The sequence below is a fragment of the Mustelus asterias genome, chromosome 3, assembly GCF_964213995.1.
Source record: "Mustelus asterias chromosome 3, sMusAst1.hap1.1, whole genome shotgun sequence".
Taxonomy (NCBI): domain Eukaryota; kingdom Metazoa; phylum Chordata; class Chondrichthyes; order Carcharhiniformes; family Triakidae; genus Mustelus; species Mustelus asterias.
This window is the reverse complement of record NC_135803.1, coordinates 100,228,545-100,246,460: the sequence shown is the minus strand read 5'-3', so window position 1 is coordinate 100,246,460 and position 17,916 is coordinate 100,228,545. Positions and strand designations below refer to the sequence as shown.

Here is a 17,916-nt window from a genome sequence, read left to right as displayed (position 1 = left end):
CCGACCACAATCCCACCCAGGCCCTACCCCCACATATTTACCCGCTACTCCTTCTAACCTACGCATCTCAGGACTCTAAGGGGCAATTTTTAGCATGGCCAATCAACCTAACCCGCACATCTTTGGACTGTGGGAGGAAACCGGAGCACCCGGAGGAAACCCACGCAGACACGAGGAGAATGTGCAAACTCCACACAGACAGTGACCCAAGCCGGGAATCGAACCCGGGACCCTGGAGCTGTGAAGCAGCAGCGCTAACCACTGTGCCACCGTGCCGCCCCTATGTGATTGTCCATATTCTCTGCTGTGTCAATTGGGGTACCAGGTAGAGGATAGAATCATAGAAACCCTACAGTACAGAAAGAGGCCATTCGGCCCATCGAGTCTGCTCCGACCACGATCCCACCCAGGCCCTACCCCCATATATTTATCCACTAATCCCTCTAACCTACACATCTCAGGACACTAAGGGCAATTTTTAGCATGGCCAATCAACCTAACCTGCACATCTTTGGTTCTGATATCTAGAGAGCAAAAATGGCCAGAAAACCTGATATCATTATTTTTTGGATTCATTTCACCCTGGCTGCTGACCAAATCGACTAGCTGGTTGGCAGTTGAGATGGAGAAATAGTGATGTCTAATCTGTAAATCAAACTTGTATATATTCAATAACCCAAACCTTCTGCTTGCTTAGGAAGATGATTTCAAACACTAATGACCCTCTGAGAGAATAAATTCCTCCTCATCTCCAGCTTAAATGGGAGACCTCTTATTTTGAAAGTGTGGCCCCGAGTTCTCGATTCCCCTCCAAGAAGAAACATTCTCTCAGTATCTATCCTGTCAAACTCACTCAGAATCCTAATTGGTTCAATTAAATCGCCTCTCATTCTTCTAAACTCCAGTGGGTATAGGCCCAACCAGCTCTACCTTTCCTCATTAGACCAACCCCATATCGCACAAATCGGCCTTGTGAACCTCCTCTGAACTGCTTCCAATGTAAGCATGTCCCTCCTTAAATAAGGTGACCAAAACGGTACACAGGACTCATTCCCATCAAGATTTGTCTACTTCTACACTCCGTAACCTTTGCAACAAAGACCAATTTCCATTTACCTTCCTAATTACCTGCTGTGCCTGCATGCTAACTTGTTGTGATTCATATGTAAGGACAACATTATATAGTCTCTCTTTAATTAAATAATATTCTGCTCTAATATTTTTCCTTCCAAAGTGGGCAACCTGACATTTTTCCATGTTATATTCCATCCAACAAATTGTTGCTCAGTCACTTAACCTATCTAAACTCCTCTCTAGATTCTGTCTGTCCACACAACTTGGTTTCTCATCTATTTTTGTGTGGTCAGTAAATTTGATGAGAATGTACTCTGTCCCTTTATCCAAGTCATTCATGTAGATTTTAAACAATTGAGATCCCAGCACTGATCCCTGTGGCAGTCCACTAGTTACAGTTTGTTAAACTGCAAATGAGCCATTTATTCTGACTCTGTTTCCTGTTAGTTCGCCAATCCTCTTTCCATGCTAATATATTACCCCCTACGCCTTGAGCTGTTACCTTCTGCACTAACTTTATATGTGGCAACTTGTCAAATTCCTTTTGAAAATCCAAATACACCACATCTGCTCGTTCCCCTTTATCAACATTGCTTGTCACATCCTCAGAGAACTCTAATAGATTTGTCAATCATGATTTCCCTTTCATAAAACTACGCTGGCTCTGCTTGCTTGTATTTATGATTTTCAAAATATCCTGCTACTGCTTTTTTTATAATGGATTACAGTATTTTGCCAATGATTCTCTTGGTGTTACTTCATAGAAACATAGAAAAACTACAGCACAATACAGGCCCTTCAGCCCACAAAGTTGTGCCGAACATGTCCCAACCTTAGCGATTACTAGGCTTACCTATAACCCTCTATCTTACTAAGTTCCATGTACTTATCTAAAAGTCTCTTAAAAGACCCTGTCGAATCCGCCTTCACCACTGTTGCGGGCAGCCCATTCCACGCACCCACCACCTTCTGAGTGAAAAACTTACCCCTGACATCTCCTCTGTACCTACTCCCCAGCACCTTAAACCTGTGTCCTCTTGTGGCAACTATTTCAGCCCTGGGAAAAAGCCTCTGACTATCCACTCGATCAATACCTCTCAACATCTTATACACCTCTATCAGGTCACCCCTCATCCTCCATCTCTCCAAGGAGAAAAGGCCGAGCTCACTCAACCTATCTTCATAAGGCATGCTCCCCAACCCAGGCAACATCCTTGTAAATCTCCTCTGCACCCTTTCTATGGCTTCCACATCCTTCCTGTAATGAGGCGACCAGAACTGAGCACAGTACTCCAAGTGTGGTCTGACCAGGGTCTTATATAGTTGCAACATTATCTCACGTCTCCTAAACTCAATTCCTCGATTGATGAAGGCCAGTACACCATATGCCTTCTTAACCACAGCCTCAACCTGCACTGCTGCTTTGAGCGTCCTATGAACCCGGACCCCAAGATCCTTCTGATCTTCCACTCTGCCAAGAGTCCTACCATTAATATTATATTCCGCCATCCTATTTGACCTGCCAAAATGAACCACCTCACACTTATCTGGGTTGAACTCCATCTGCCACTTCTCCGCCCAGACTTGTATCCTATCAATGTCTCGCTGCAACTTCTGACATCCCTCCACACTATCCACAACGCCTCCAACCTTTGTGTCATCAGCAAAGTCTTCATAGATGAAAGACTTTAGGCAAGTTTGTGTTCAATGATTGGCGGCCCGCTGGTGACTGGTCAGGCCTAACCATAACTGGCAGAGTCTCCCACAGCAGGTGCGAGTGAAGATGCAGTTGCTGCTGAGGTCTGCTTTATCTTTCCTTCTCCTCCTCTTCCATTCTGGTTCTCACTCGGTCATAATTTATCTTCTGACCAAGCGAGATAATGATCTAGTGCCTGCACTTCCCATGATGATGGCCAATGCAGCACAGAGAGAGGGACTTCAGGTTCTCGCTCGGTCATAATTTATCTTGTGACTGAGCGAGATAATGATCTTGTGCCTGCACTTCCCATAATGATGGCCATTGCGGCACAGGGAGAGGAACTTCAGGGAGTTCTGGAAACGTTTGCATGGCGCCCCTTTGTTCCATTTGCCAGTGGACAGCTCCCTGTCCAAGACAATCTTGGATAGCCGGTTGTCGGCCATCCAGACAACATGACCTGCCCAGTGCAGGTGATTTTACAGAAAAATGACCTTGATGCTGGAGATGTTTGCTGTTCTCAGGACTTAGTGTTTGTGATGTGATCCCTGCCAATGAATTTTGAGGATTCTATGGAGACAATGCTGATGGAAGGTGTGCATGACAGTGGTATGGGTCCACGACTTGTCGCCATGCAGGAGGGTGTGGAGGACTGCAACTTTGAGTTTTGTCTGTGTTCTGAGACTGTGGTTGTTCCACAGTTGTTTGTAGTTTGTTTGTCTTTAAAAGCCTATTCACTTCCTTGTTCAAGGTGGCATCAAAAGAGATGACGTACCCCAAATAGGAAAAATGCTTGACAGCGTTCAGCTTCATCCCCTTGATGACAAAGCTTGGTGGTCTGTAATCTACTCGGGCTGCATCTGATGCAGAACATCAGTCTTCTTTAAACTAGTTTTTAATCCAAAGAGCTGCACCGCCTCAGAGAAACATGCCATTATATGGTGCAGGTCCAATTGTCCAGGAGAGCACAGTCATCAGGTTCAAGGATGAGTTCTTGTGTTTTTGTCTGAGACTGAAGACACCCAAGGTTGAAAAGACCTCCATCAATCTGGAAGTGCACGTAAACCCCCTCCTCAAGGCTTTCCGTCACCTGCTACAGTTTCATGCTAAGAAGATAGTGAATAAGTTAGGGGCCAGCAGACATCCCTGCTTCACACCATTGGACATATGGAAGGGACTCAGGAGACCTCTGTTGTATTTGACTTTTCTGTGCTGACATGAAGCTACATGGCCAAGAACTTTGGGCATCCATATTTTTCAAGGATTTTCCAGAGTCCGTCTCTGCTAACAGTGTGAATAGCATTGGTGAGGTCTGCAAAAGTGACATGAAAACCTTTGTTTTGCTCACAACACTTTTCTTGTATTTGTCGGAGTGCAGATACCATGTCTGTGGTGCCTCTGTTTGCTCTGAAAATACACTGGCTCTATGCGAGGTTTTTTTTTCTGCAATGGCAGGCACAAATCTGTTCAGAAGTATTCTAGTAAGAAGTCTCACAACACCAGGTTAAAGTCCAACAGGTTTATTTGGTAGCAAATACCATAAGCTTTCGGAGCACTGCTCCTTCGTCAGATGGAGTGGAAATGTGCTCTCAAACAGTGCAAACAGACACAAAATCAAGTTGCAGAATACTGATTAGAATGCGAATCCCTACAGCCAGCCAGGTCTTAAAGGTACAGACAATGTGGGTGGAGAGAACATTAAACACAGGTTAAAGAGATGTGTATTGTCTCCAGACAGAACAGCTAGTGAGATTCTGCAAGCCCAGGAGGCAAGCTGTGGGGGTTACTGATAATGTGACATAAATCCAACATCCCGGTTTAGGCCGTCCTCATGTGTGCGGAACTTGGCTATCAGTTTCTGCTCAGCGACTCTGCACGTCGTGTGTCGTGAAGGCCGCCTTGGAGAACGCTTACCTGAAGATCCAAGGCTGAATACCCGTGACTGCTGAAGTGTACAGACAATGTGGGTGGAGGGAAGAGAACAGTCTTGCCTGGTGATTGTCGAGCGGTGTTCATTCATCCGTTGTCGTAGCGTCTGCATGGTTTCCCCAATGTACCATGCCTCGGGACATCCTTTCCTGCAGTGTATCAGGTAGACAATGTTGGCCGAGTTGCAAGAGTTGGTACCGTGTAACTGGTAGATGGTGTTCTCACGTGAGATGATGGCATCCGTGTTGATGATCCGGCACGTCTTGCAGAGGTTGCTGTGGCAGGGTTGTGTGGTGTCGTGGTCACTGTTCTGAAGGCTGGGTAGTTTGGTGCGGACAATGGTCTGTTTGAGGTTGCGTGGTTGTTTGAAGGCAAGAAGTGGGGGTGTGGGGATGGCCTTGGCGAGATGTTCGTCTTCATCAATGACATGTTGAAGGCTCTGGAGGAGATGCCGTAGCTTCTCCGCTCCGGGGAAGTACTGGACGACGAAGGGTATGACGGAGACAATACACATCTCTTTAACCTGTGTTTAATGTTCCCTCCACCCACATTGTCTGTACCTTTAAGACCTGGCTGGCTGTAGGTTTCGCATTCTAATCAGTATTCTGCAACTTGATTTTGTGTCTGTTTGCACCGTTTGAGAGCACATTTCCACTCCATCTGACGAAGGAGCAGTGCTCCGAAAGCTTATGGTATTTGCTACCAAATAAACCTGTTGGACTTTAACCTGGTGTTGTGAGACTTCTTACTGTGTTCACCCCAGTCCAACGCCGGCATCTCCACATCAGAAGTATTCTAGCCAGGATCTCCCCAGCAATGGAATGGAGGGTAATCCCACGGTAGTTGGAGCAACCTGACTTTGCTGCCATATTTTGTATGAAGTGATAATAATGGTATCACAAAGATCCTGTGGAATCCTGTCTGTTCCCATTAGGCCATGAATAACTCATGGAACTTGTTATGTAAGGCAGGACCACCGTGCATCAAGACTTTGGATGGAATTCCATCAACTCTGGGGACTTTATTGCTCCTCATCTGATTGATGGTCGTCAGTTTCTTCTGGGGCTGGGCTTTTTTAACTGGCTGTTATTGGATAAGGTGGGGCAGCAGGGTGGCACAGTGGTTAGCACTGCTGCCTCATTGTGTCATGAACCTGGGTTTGATTCTTGCCCTTGGGTCTGTATGTGTGGAGTTTTCACATTCTCCCCATGTCTGCGTGGGTTTTCGCCAGGTGCTCCAATTTCCTCCCACAGTCCAAAGATGTGTAGGTTAGGTAGATTGGCCATGATAAATGCATGGGGTTACAAGGATAGGACGGTGGTGTGGGCATGGGTAAGATGCTCTTTGGAGAGTCAGTGCAGACTCAGTGGACTGAATGGCCTCATTCTGCACTGTAGGGGAATCTATGATTACATCTTTGAGCAAAATAAACTTAATACAGCAAGGTATGAATTACAGGGCAGGTTTTTGGAGATTTGATATTTGGAGACATGCATACATCAGCTGAGAGATCCAGAGGGGTCTCAATGAAGAGTTATTGGGTACCATAATCTCATGAGCCATTTCATTTCAGGTACCAGTCAGAGAAAGTTAGCACCTGTCGGTTATCCATATAGGGGATTAATTCTCTTCATACGGTAATGCTTGGTTTTTGTGATTAGTGTTAGTAATCCATCTGACCATGCTAAATCCATAGCCATATTGTACTTGTGTGGCTGTATTTGTTTGATCATCATTAGGGTTTGATTAAATTGATTACACGGTGCATTGTTTTAGGACAGGCATTCTCACAACTTATTCTGTGAATGAGTTCTGGAATTATTGTCCTGCTTTGAAACTGTGGATAATAATTAGTAGTTTAATGCCTCAAAACTTTTTGTGATACAATGGAACAGGTTTCAAGTCACAAACATGGCATTTGCATTTACCGGAAGCTTTTTTTTTACAGACTGGAAAATTTTCGGATGGTAAAGAGAATACTTTTAGAGTTCTTTGGGACCCACCTGAGCCCTTAATGTTTAGTCTCTCCCCAATCATCTGCTTGGCCCAAGTCCAGGAGATCTGCCTTTTCCCATCTGTCTACATTATGGAAAATCTTGATCTGTATCTAATATAAAAGCTAAAAGCTCTGAAGAAGAGTCATCCTGACACACAGTTTTAACTGTTTCTCTCTCCTCAGATGCTACCAAACCTGAGTTTTCCAGCATTTTCTGTTTTTATTCCTGATCTATGTCTCCTGCCTATTAGTTCCTACCTGAACTCTGCACTGCAGTCCTGTCAGCTGTGGTTGGCAGATGCTGACAAGAGCTTACAATTATACAGTTAGATTTCTACTCTCGCTTTGGGGCTGGCTTCCTAGCTTATCCACACCTAAGTGAATATTGCATTTTTGGAGATTGCCTTCTTTCGAATGAGGTGTTAAATAGGTGTTAAACACCTATGGTGTTAAACCTGTGGTATTAAACATCTCTCACATGGATGTAGAAGATTCTGTTTCACGATTTTGAAGAGCAGGAGTGTTCTCCCCAGTGTCCGAACTAATGAAGTTTGCGTGTTTTTGGAATTCTTTTCCCCCAGAGAGCAGTGGAGGCAGGGTCATTGAATACTTTTAAGGTAGAGGAAGATAAGTTCGTGATTAACAAGGGAGTCAAAGCGTATCGGGAGTTGGCAGTAATGTGATCAGCCACGATCTTATTAAATGGCAAAGCAGGCTCAAAGGGGCTGAATGGCCTACTCCTGGTAATTCACATGTTCATAATATTGATCCCTCAACCAACCTTATTAAAAGCAGATTATTTGCTCATTATCACATTGCTGTTTATGGGTCCTTGCTGTGCCCAAATTGGCTGCTGTTTCCCCTCCATTGCGACAGTGAACAGTTATTTTTTGATTAACCCAAGGCTCGATCTGTTTGGATGGATCCTATGTCACACTTCAGAGTTCTTCCTGTGCTGCCACTTTCGCTTACCTACACGACAGTAACAAACCTCAAAAATGTAATCCATTGATTTTGAAGTGTTAGAACGACGTTTGAAATGCACTGTGTAAATGCAATATTTGTTTTTCTTTTGCTCACAGCAATGAAAAGACAGCAAAATGTGGAAATGCTGTGTTGATTGTGATTGTATTGCTAATCAAAGCTTCTGAGATGAGTGTCTCGTGAATCTATAAATGTGACTTGTATTAAATTAGCCCAAATATTCCTCTTGTGTATAGCATGCAATACATCAAAATAATCTGAAAAGCATAATAAAGTGCTGTGAGCTATAAATAGGAAAGGGAAAAGTGAATCTTCATCTCCAGCTAGAAAAATGACCTTATACACAGTGCATCTGGCAAAGGTTAAACTGAACACACTTTTTAATGTTAGCTTGAAATAGCACAAGCTGTCGTGTGGTCTAGTCTTAAGATACTGAAAGAATAATGGCTCTCACCCTCTGAGACTTAAGTTAGAACCTATGAATCAAGATTATTAAAAGTAAACATAAGTTGTACAGGAAATTGGAAGAGCCAGTTTCTATAATTTACAGTATAAAATTGCTTATTGCCGTAGAAAAACTGTTTAAAAAAAGAGTGACTCTTTGCTAACGAAGACGGAGGGTTTTATTCAGTACATTTTCTACTCTTAAATTAGTGCAGTAGAGCACATAGGCAGAAAGGACTTTACCCTCATTGGGGAAGCAAGTATGTAGCATCCATTAAGTTCTGCACAGGAGTGCTAGCCTAGCTGGTTAGTCACAGGATGAGGGGTCAGATCCATAACCTTCAGATATAGAGGTCAGATATGTTGCAAACTGAGCCAGACCAATTTCAGCAACTTGTAATGCCACTGTTGTCTATGTCAGCAGGATGGTAGCCTTAACAAAATGTAGTGTTCCAGTTGAATTGAAATGTTCCTTCGACATGTGGACATGTCCAAAGATGTGCGGGTTAGGTTGATTGGCCATGCTAAAAATTACCCTTAGTGTCCTGAGATGCGTAGGTTAGAGGGATTAGTGGGTAAATATGTAGGAATATGGGGGTAGGGCCTGGGTGGGATTGTGGTCGGTGCAGACTCGATGGGCCGAATGGCCTCTTTCTGTACTGTAGGGTTTCTATGATTTCTATGAACTGATCCCATCAACTACAGTAGACTGCATGTGTCATAAGCCCACCACTGAGTGAGTTCCATGCATGTTACTTCCTCCAGCCTGTGAGGCACATTCATGTAACATGGCATGGCCTGAGAACAATACACATCTGATGCACTGCAGCTTTCGATCTGCATCCAGCCTTAAACTGCTGCCTCCATTGGGTTTTAATTATGCTGCATTTATGAAACCATCCAATTGAGTCCTGAGTATAGTATAACAAAGAGGTGATGGAAAGTGTTCCTTGAAGAACATCTGTTGTAATCCGGTTATTTGGTGGCCTAGAACTTATGGTCAGCAGCAATACTGTGCACAAAGATTTTCCTGATCCAATCCTACTGGCAGTTTCTTTGGGATCTGGGGTGGCATGGTGACCCAGTGGTTAGTATTGCTGCCTCACAGCAGCAGGGATCCGGGTTCAATTCCAGCCTCGGGTCTCTGTCTGTGTGGAGTTTGCACATTCTCCCCTGGTCTGCATGGGTTGCCACCGGGTGCTCCGGTTTCCTCCCACAGTCCAAGGATGTGCGGGTTATGTTGATTGGCCATGATAAATTGCTCCTTAGTGTCAGGGGGATTAAGATTGTAATGTTGCGGGGGGGGGAGGGGCTGCGGTACTCTCTCCACTTTTTCATGGCATTAACAACCATTTCCAAGTTATTTTTTAAAGGGCCAGTCACTTAATGAAAGAATGTGGGTTCGTGAAAGGGTGGGTAAACCTGGTCGGTGAGGATAGTCCGGTCAGTGAGGGCAGTCGGGGCCGGTCAGTGAGGATAGTTGGGGCCGGGTCAGTGAGGGCAGTCGGGGCTGGTCAGTGAGGGCAGTCGGGGCTGGTCAGTGAGGGCAGTCGGGGCCGGGTCAGTGAGGATAGTCAGGGCCGGGTCAGTGAGGGTAGTCGGGGCCGGGTCAGTGAGGAGAGTCGGGGCCGGGTCAGTGAGGAGAGTCGGGGCCGGGTCAGTGAGGATAGTCGGGGCCGGTCAGTGAGGATAGTCGGGGCCGGTCAGTGAGGGTAGTCGGGCCCGGTCAGTGAGGGTAGTCGGGCCCGGGTCAGTGAGGAGAGTCGGGCCCGGGTCAGTGAGGATAGTCAGGGCCGGTCAGTGAGGATAGTCGGGCCCGGGTCAGTGAGGAGAGTCGGGGCCGGGTCAGTGAGGATAGTCGGGGCCGGGTCAGTGAGGATAGTCGGGGCCGGTCAGTGAGGATAGTCGGGCCCGGGTCAGTGAGGAGAGTCGGGCCTGGGTCAGTGAGGAGAGTCGGGGCCGGGTCAGTGAGGAGAGTCGGGGCCGGGTCAGTGAGGATAGTCGGGGCCGGTCAGTGAGGATAGTCGGGCCCGGGTCAGTGAGGAGAGTCGGGCCTGGGTCAGTGAGGAGAGTCGGGGCCGGGTCAATGAGGAGAGTCGGGGCCGGGTCAGTGAGGATAGTCGGGGCCGGGTCAGTGAGGATAGTCGGGGCCGGTCAGTGAGGATAGTCGGGGCCGGTCAGTGAGGAGAGTCGGGGCCGGGTCAGTGAGGATAGTCGGGGCCGGTCAGTGAGGATAGTCGGGGCCGGTCAGTGAGGAGAGTCGGGGCCGGGTCAGTGAGGAGAGTCGGGGCTGGGTCAGTGAGGAGAGTCGGGCCCGGGTCAGTGAGGATAGTCGGGACCGGTCAGTGAGGAGAGTCGGGGCCAGTCAGTGAGGATAGTCGGGGCCGGGTCAGTGAGGATAGTCGGGGCCCGGGTCAGTGAGGAGAGTCGGGGCCGGGTCAGTGAGGATAGTCGGGGCCGGTCAGTGAGGATAGTCGGGGCCGGTCAGTGAGGGTAGTCGGGCCCGGTCAGTGAGGGTAGTCGGGCCCGGGTCAGTGAGGAGAGTCGGGCCCGGGTCAGTGAGGATAGTCAGGGCCGGTCAGTGAGGGTAGCCGGGGCCGGGTCAGTGAGGAGAGTCGGGGCCGGGTCAGTGAGGGCAGTCGGGGCCGGTCAGTGAGGATAGTCGGGGCCGGTCAGTGAGGATAGTCGGGGCCGGTCAGTGAGGATAGTCGGGGCTGGGTCAGTGAGGATAGTCGGGCCCGGGTCAGTGAGGATAGTCGGGCCCGGGCCAGTGAGGATAGTCGGGCCCGGGTCAGTGCGGGCAGTCAGGGCCGGGTCAGTGAGGAGAGTCGGGGCCGGTCAGTGAGGAGAGTCGGGGCCGGGTCAGTGAGGAGAGTCGGGGCTGGTCAGTGAGGAGAGTCGGGCCCGGATCAGTGAGGAGAGTCGGGGCCGGTCAGTGAGGAGAGTCGGGGCTGGTCAGTGAGGAGAGTCGGGCCCGGGTCAGTGAGGAGAGTCGGGGCCGGTCAGTGAGGGTAGTCGGGCCCGGCTCAGTGAGGATAGTCGGGCCCGGGTCAGTGAGGAGAGTCGGGGCCGGTCAGTGAGGAGAGTCGGGCCCGGGTCAGTGAGGATAGTCGGGCCCGGGCCAGTGAGGATAGTCGGGCCCGGGCCAGTGAGGATAGTCGGGGCCGGGTCAGTGAGGATAGTCGGGGCCGGTCAGTGATGAGAGTCGGGGCCGGTCAGTGAGGATAGTCGGGCCCGGGTCAGTGAGGATAGTCGGGCCCGGGCCAGTGAGGATAGTCGGGCCCGGGCCAGTGAGGAGAGTCGGGCCCGGGTCAGTGAGGATAGTCGGGCCCGGGCCAGTGAGGATAGTCGGGGCCGGGTCAGTGAGGATAGTCGGGGCCGGTCAGTGATGAGAGTCGGGGCCGGTCAGTGAGGAGATTCGGGCCCGGGTCAGTGAGGATAGTCGGGCCCGGGCCAGTGAGGATAGTCGGGCCCGGGCCAGTGAGGATAGTCGGGCCCGGGCCAGTGAGGAGAGTCGGGGCCGGGTCAGTGAGGAGAGTCGGGGCCGGGTCAGTGAGGATAGTCGGGGCCGGTCAGTGATGAGAGTCGGGGCCGGTCAGTGAGGATAGTCGGGCCCGGGTCAGTGAAGGCAGTCAGGGCCGGGTCAGTGAGGAGAGTCGGGGCCGGTCAGTGAGGATAGTCGGGGCCGGTCAGTGAGGATAGTCGGGGCCGGTCAGTGATGAGAGTCGGGGCCGGGTCAGTGAGGATAGTCGGGGCTGGGTCAGTGAGGGTAGTCAGGGCCGGGTCAGTGAGGATAGTCGGGGCCGGGTCAGTGAGGAAAGTCGGGGCCGGTCAGTGAGGAGAGTCGGGCCCGGGTCAGTGAGGATAGTCGGGCCCGGGTCAGTGAGGGCAGTCAGGGCCGGGTCAGTGAGGATAGTCGGGGCCGGTCAGTGAGGGCAGTAGGTTTGGGTCAGTGAGGAGAGTTGGACTGGCGTCTGTTCAGTGAGGGTGATTGGCATTGGGTCGGTGGGTCTGTATCTTTCCTGGGTAAGTACCCAGTTAAATCTCACATGTCTAGTCCAAGTCTTTACCCTAAGCTCAGGGTCGGAGGCATTGACGAAGAGTCCCAGGCAGTAAGGAATGATCCCGTTGGAAGTTTTAACTTCCCAGGCAGTTCCTGCGTACATGTATGCACCAGGATTCCCACAGGGCCCAGACGTGCAACTTTGTTCCATGTCCACTCTCTGTTCCATAGACCAGAATATTTATTTGTTCATAAGTTTATTTATTAGTGTCACAAATAGGCTTACGTTCACACTATAATGAAGTTACTGTTAAAATCTCCTAGTCACCACACTTGGGCGCCAGAGAAAATTTAGTATGGCCAATGCACCTAACCAGCATGTCTTTTGGACTGTGGGAGAAAACCGGAGCATCCGGAGGAAACCCAGGCAGAGAACATGCAGACTCGCACAGACAGTCATCCAAGCCGGGAATCGAACCCGGGTCCCTGGCGCTGTGAGGCAGTAGTGTAGTGCTAACCACTGTGCCACCGTGCTGCCACTGGCCAATATCTTTAAAGTAGAGGCCAATCTTAGCCTCTGTTTTAAAAGAATTTTTTTTTTTAATTTCCTGTTGAATGTTTTGCTGGACCATAGTAAATATTCATTGGGAAAGGAAAGACAAGAAGCCAAACCGGCTTTGGGTGACTTTCTGGTCTACTCATTGAATAGAGAGCAGCAGAGGTGACAAATATACTGACTGTTGCCTGCTGAATAATCCACAGCATTCTTGTACTTGCTCCTCTGGTAGAATGTTCTTTCAAACTCATTTATCCCATCCTGAAGGCTCTGTAATAATTCCAGACACGTTACATTCTGGAAATATTCAGCAGGCCTGGCAGCAACCGTGGGGAGAGAAACTGAGTTAACATTTTAGGTTAGGAAAGACTCTTCCTAAGAGTTTTATTCTGATGAGTTATATTCCAAACATTAACTCTGTTTCCCTCTCCACACATGCTGCCAGATCTGCTGACCAATTCCAGAACCTTCTGTTTCTATTCTGCATGTCGCGTCTGATGTATCATCCATTTCCACATACAGCACTGCAGCTTACTGGAAGACACTTCTTAATTAACAAGGGATGCTCATTGCTAATTATTTCTGTTTGATTATTTTATTAATAAGAAATCGGTTTGAAGTTGAATTTAACTTTTTCATTTCACATAATTTGGGGAAGGGATATTGCAAGGTGAAATAAGAAGCCTTGATTTATGTAACAAACTAATAACCTGAAATATTTTCCTTTGACTGGCCTCAAATGTTTGTTTATTTCTCTTGCCCTGACCACATGAAGGAAGGTTGGAAGGCAGGCAGGTCCTGAATCAATTACATTTTTTCCTTCCTCCTGCCCCCTCCGCCAGCACATTTTCTTTTGCCCTTCCCATTTTTATTGCTGGAGCATTAGCCACTTGTTAATGATCCAAAGGCTCTGGATACTTCTCTGTAGCTCAATCAGGGCTCCTTTTTTGCTTCTGTGAGCCTTCACTGAAGGTGTCAATGGGCTGTTTGACCATGAAGGGCAACGTACACATTTGATCCTGTTGTCGCCTGACATTCTTTGGTAAATTTGAGCAGGAGGAATTGGAAAATGATCAGCAGAAGGCGCTTCGATCATTTGTTTTACTCCCCTTAGCCCTGAAGCTAATTATGGCAACCCTTACCCTATCTGAGATCAGCTAACTCAACACAGACCAGATTTCAAACCTTGGAACTTTCTGCATTGTGCATCTCAACAGCTGAATAGCTAAATTTATTAAGCTGCCAGGGGAACCCTATTTGTGCCATTCTCATGAGCTGTTAGCAAAGAGGGACATGAGAAGACTATGGTGTTGATTCTCCATTAAACTTAATGGGAGCAGCTGGCCTTCACTTGTCCCTCCCGGCATTGGGCTACCTTCCTTCTGAAGTGAGGAATATTCTGAGATCTTGCAGTGCTTGTGGTTCAACAGCCGAATAGTTTGCATCTGCTGGGCCAAACAAAATATCTGCTTTTAATTTTAATTTCCTTTGCGTGTCACTTCTCTTGCAGGGAACTGTCGAATGTGAAGAGTCAGAAAAGGAAAATGAGAGGAGTGTCCCGGAAAAGGAGTTCTGAAAACAAACGGACAAGGAAGTGAGCATTCCAACACAAAGTTGACACGAGCTTCCAATAAGAACTAGCACTCCTGACTATTGACAAAATAGAACGTATTTTTAACCACCATAAAGAATCAGCACTTAGGACTGGAGATTCACACGAGTTTAATAAACTCCAGAGTTTAAGCTTATTAAGCTCCAGAGTTTATTTTTAATGATGTGAACATAATAAAAGGAGTGAGGAATTCGATTAGCACGTTAATATGCCGGACTGTTTCACTGAAGGCCGAGCAACTGCAATTTTCCTGCACTTTTCACGGAAAGTTCCTGGAAATGTGCAAATAGATGAAACACAACTAGCATGATTGGAATTAGGGGCTGGAATATTAACCTCCTCTGTATACATGGAATATTTCAGTGAGGAGATTGCCAAGAATAATAACCAATTGGCCATTATTTGGTTTGCTTGCCATTGTTTGCTACCTATTGATATATATATAAGGTACATAATTCTCTAATTAGCAAATTTTTGCACAGCGATTTTAGAGCTTCAGTGCACTGTCACGGCCTCTGCCTGTCCCTTTTCTCTCTCTTCCATCTTCCCCTGTAGCAAGACCAATGAATATAAACTGGAATTGCTGGTTCATTCTACGGAAGAAGGTTCAGAAGTGCATCGCATCCCTGAAACTATCAGAAGTATTGCAAGAGAGCCAAGTAAATTTGCCAGTGCCAGTAGAATGAACTCCTTCAACACTGACTCTGAAATGCCTGCTATGCATTTAACCTATGAACCTCCCAAACCTGTGTGTGTGTTTTATGTACATGTTCAAATTTGTACGCTGAAGTGCAGACATCGTAGAAATACTACAGTGGACATCCTTACTCAATTTACTTTGCCTCCCCTGGTTGCAGAGTGCAATTATTGTGGATGATGGATAAGGGCAGGTTTTAAATCTGACCAAGCTGCCTCCTCTTACTCCTTCCCCTCCGTCTGTGCAACCGATTGAAAAGGCTGCACTGGAATAGCACTGGATGAGGTGCAGGGAAAAGGCTAATTCTATTAAATTATAACCTGAGGCATGTTGATATCTTCAGAGGAAAACTGGACCAGAAGAAGGAAAAATATCCAAAGTAAAGGACTGGCCAGGGATTGATTTATACAAGTGGCAGGAAGAATCCACAGGTTATTTTCTGTGAAATCATGTTGTTTTCAAAGTGCAACAACAGCAGAGATCTCAATGTAAGCATTTGTTTGATTGCCAAAGTGTCTTGTTTATTACGTGCAGGTTATATTTTGGATTGCGACCAAACAATTTTAGCCAGCAGCCTTATTCAAATGATTACCGCTTGGAGACCTGTGGTAAACGAGGCCAAAATAGTTGAGCAATCAAGCATTTGATGGATTGCCTGGCAAGGCATTTTTATATAACATCTCGTAAAAATATGTGTAGCAAACTTAATCTGTATTTGTAAGTAAATTTCACTTCACTTGGCATTGCAGGTCTGCATTAGAACTTGATCACATTAGTCACCAACATTTTAAGAAATCCGTTTTTTATTTTGCTGTCTCGTCTTGCCTCTTTGTCTGCTCAAATTGTTATTGGAGTAGTTAAGAGATTTGCTGTTCTGTACCAGGGAGTCAGAAGACTATCAAGTGCCCAGATTGCTCCTTACACCATGTGCATTTTGTAAGCTTGCATCTAACTGTGCAGCATGAAGGTGGACATCTGAATGAAAGTTTAACCCTCTAGTGTAACAGTTATCTCAGTACTATAGTCTTTCTTAATTGCATTCCAATTGAGGGACATTTTTTAATACAGGAGCTTCCAAAAGGAACATTAGCCAAACAATTCTACTTGTCCCATCTCTTTGAATATATGACATTCTCATTGGGGAGTCTCACACTAGGTGAATGAGTACTGTACGTATGAATACATGAGTGGCATAAATCACTCAGTGTGAATCTGGTCAAACATAGAGGAATGGTTGGATCTTCCACAAGGCATTTTAGTGACTGTTGCCTGAATTTCATATAACTCCAGAGATTACTCCTCTCTTCCAATCGTATTCATGTTAACTTTGAAGCTGCGGATTCATTTCATAAACTCTGGGAAGAGTTTGCTAATGTGCATCCGTCAGAAATACTGAACAAGTGTCCTATAATTTGGGCATGGATCAAACACAGGATTAATGCATTGGTTAGCATACTGTATTCCAGTCTTGTCAGTAGGCTAACTGCTGCCGGTAAATGAGGAGCGAAGATCACAGTAGCGCTTTACAGTGTGACAGACCTAATGCATCACCTCCAACTGCTCCTCTTAACACTACCAATACCCATAATCACCAGCACTTTACCGTAACATTATACAGCTCAGAATGGTATCTCCAAATCGAGCCCAAGTCTGAAAGGACAGGTATTTCATTGATATTGCTGAGTCAATCCATATGTCAAGTGGAAGTGTGAATTCGGCGAGCAGAGAGAAAACTCTCTCCTTTTTGCCATAAAGTTATGGGCCGTTGTCAGAGTGTTAGGATCGAGTTAGTTTGAAACATGGTACATTCAGGGTTTTCATTTAGTAATGCTGTAAGGAATAATCTTGGCACTTCCACAATCACCACTTGTTTAAAGTTGGGCCTGAATGAAACCTGCACATATTGGCATAATTTTGATTGGCCGCCACCTCAGACCCATGAATAGACTGACTTCCCTCATAGTTGATGTGTTATTCAGGCAAAGGTATTCCGTGGGAGAGGATAAGGAAAGGAAAGAATTGGTATTGTGTAACCCAAGAGGTTATCAGTTCTGTTTGCTGTAGTTTGTCAAGACCCTTGAAATGGACATTATTTGTTCAGTAAATAGACTTTATTGGCTGCAAAATAGACTCTTTGTGAAGTCCTGTCACAAGTCTTGCCTCTAAATTATAGTTATAAGTGATACTTCTCAGTTTTTGATAAACTTTCCAGTTGCTCTGAAGACATTCCCCATCGTGCTATAATAATACTTTCTAAACTGGTGTGAAGCACTTGTGTTGTTCATCGATTTTTCAGGTACAATGCTCCTGGGGATGTTAGTCTGGGCTGCACCATCTGTGCAGTAAAATCAAAAGCATGTGTTGATTATGGGAATACAAATATGTGTGCATTCCGGTTGTTCAGCCTTTGTAATAACTTTTAGACATGAAATTAAATAAAAAGAATAATTGTTACAGCTTTGAGAGAAAATATATAGTTCGCGAATTGGAAACTTCAGTGTTTCTTTCCAATGCTCAAGTATTTTTATATAACTGTCCTTTTTTTGTGATTTAAGTAACTAGCAAAAAAAAAATTGTAGCCTGTGCCTTTTAAATAAAGCGAATGATTTGATGAAAGTATCTTCATCTCATCTTTAACTAAAATAAAAGCCAAAACTGCTGGAAACACTCAACATCAGTGTGGAGATGAACTTATGTGAAACCTGAGGCGGGAACCTCTGTGTCTAGCTCTGATCAGACAGTAAAGTATCCACTTAGCTGCATACAGTGAAAAGACTCCAATTCCTGATAGAGGGTCCGGCAGAACTCCCTCAGCGCAGGAATACTTGCAGAAAGCAGCAAAGAGAATCTGCAGAAGCCAGGCTCTCCTTATGGCACTGGCCTCCGTATTCTGGTAAGTGTTTAAAAGTCCCCAAGCTTCTCACT

The 17,916-nt window shown here is 46.6% G+C and overlaps 1 protein-coding gene across 2 annotated transcripts in view; it reads left to right on the top strand.

Annotated features, from left to right (window-relative positions):
- Positions 1-17,661, top strand: part of rad18 (RAD18 E3 ubiquitin protein ligase) — a 271,630-nt gene extending 253,969 nt beyond the window's left edge. Inside the window, exon 13 of one of the 2 annotated variants that reach the window (XM_078209405.1) lies at positions 14,193-17,661. In XM_078209405.1, coding sequence (XP_078065531.1) covers positions 14,193-14,280 — 88 coding nt within the window. In that variant the 3' untranslated portion in view covers positions 14,281-17,661. The remainder of the gene's footprint in view (positions 1-14,192) is intronic. The other variant, XM_078209406.1, reaches the window with a different exon arrangement.
- Positions 17,662-17,916: the final 255 nt, after the last annotated feature.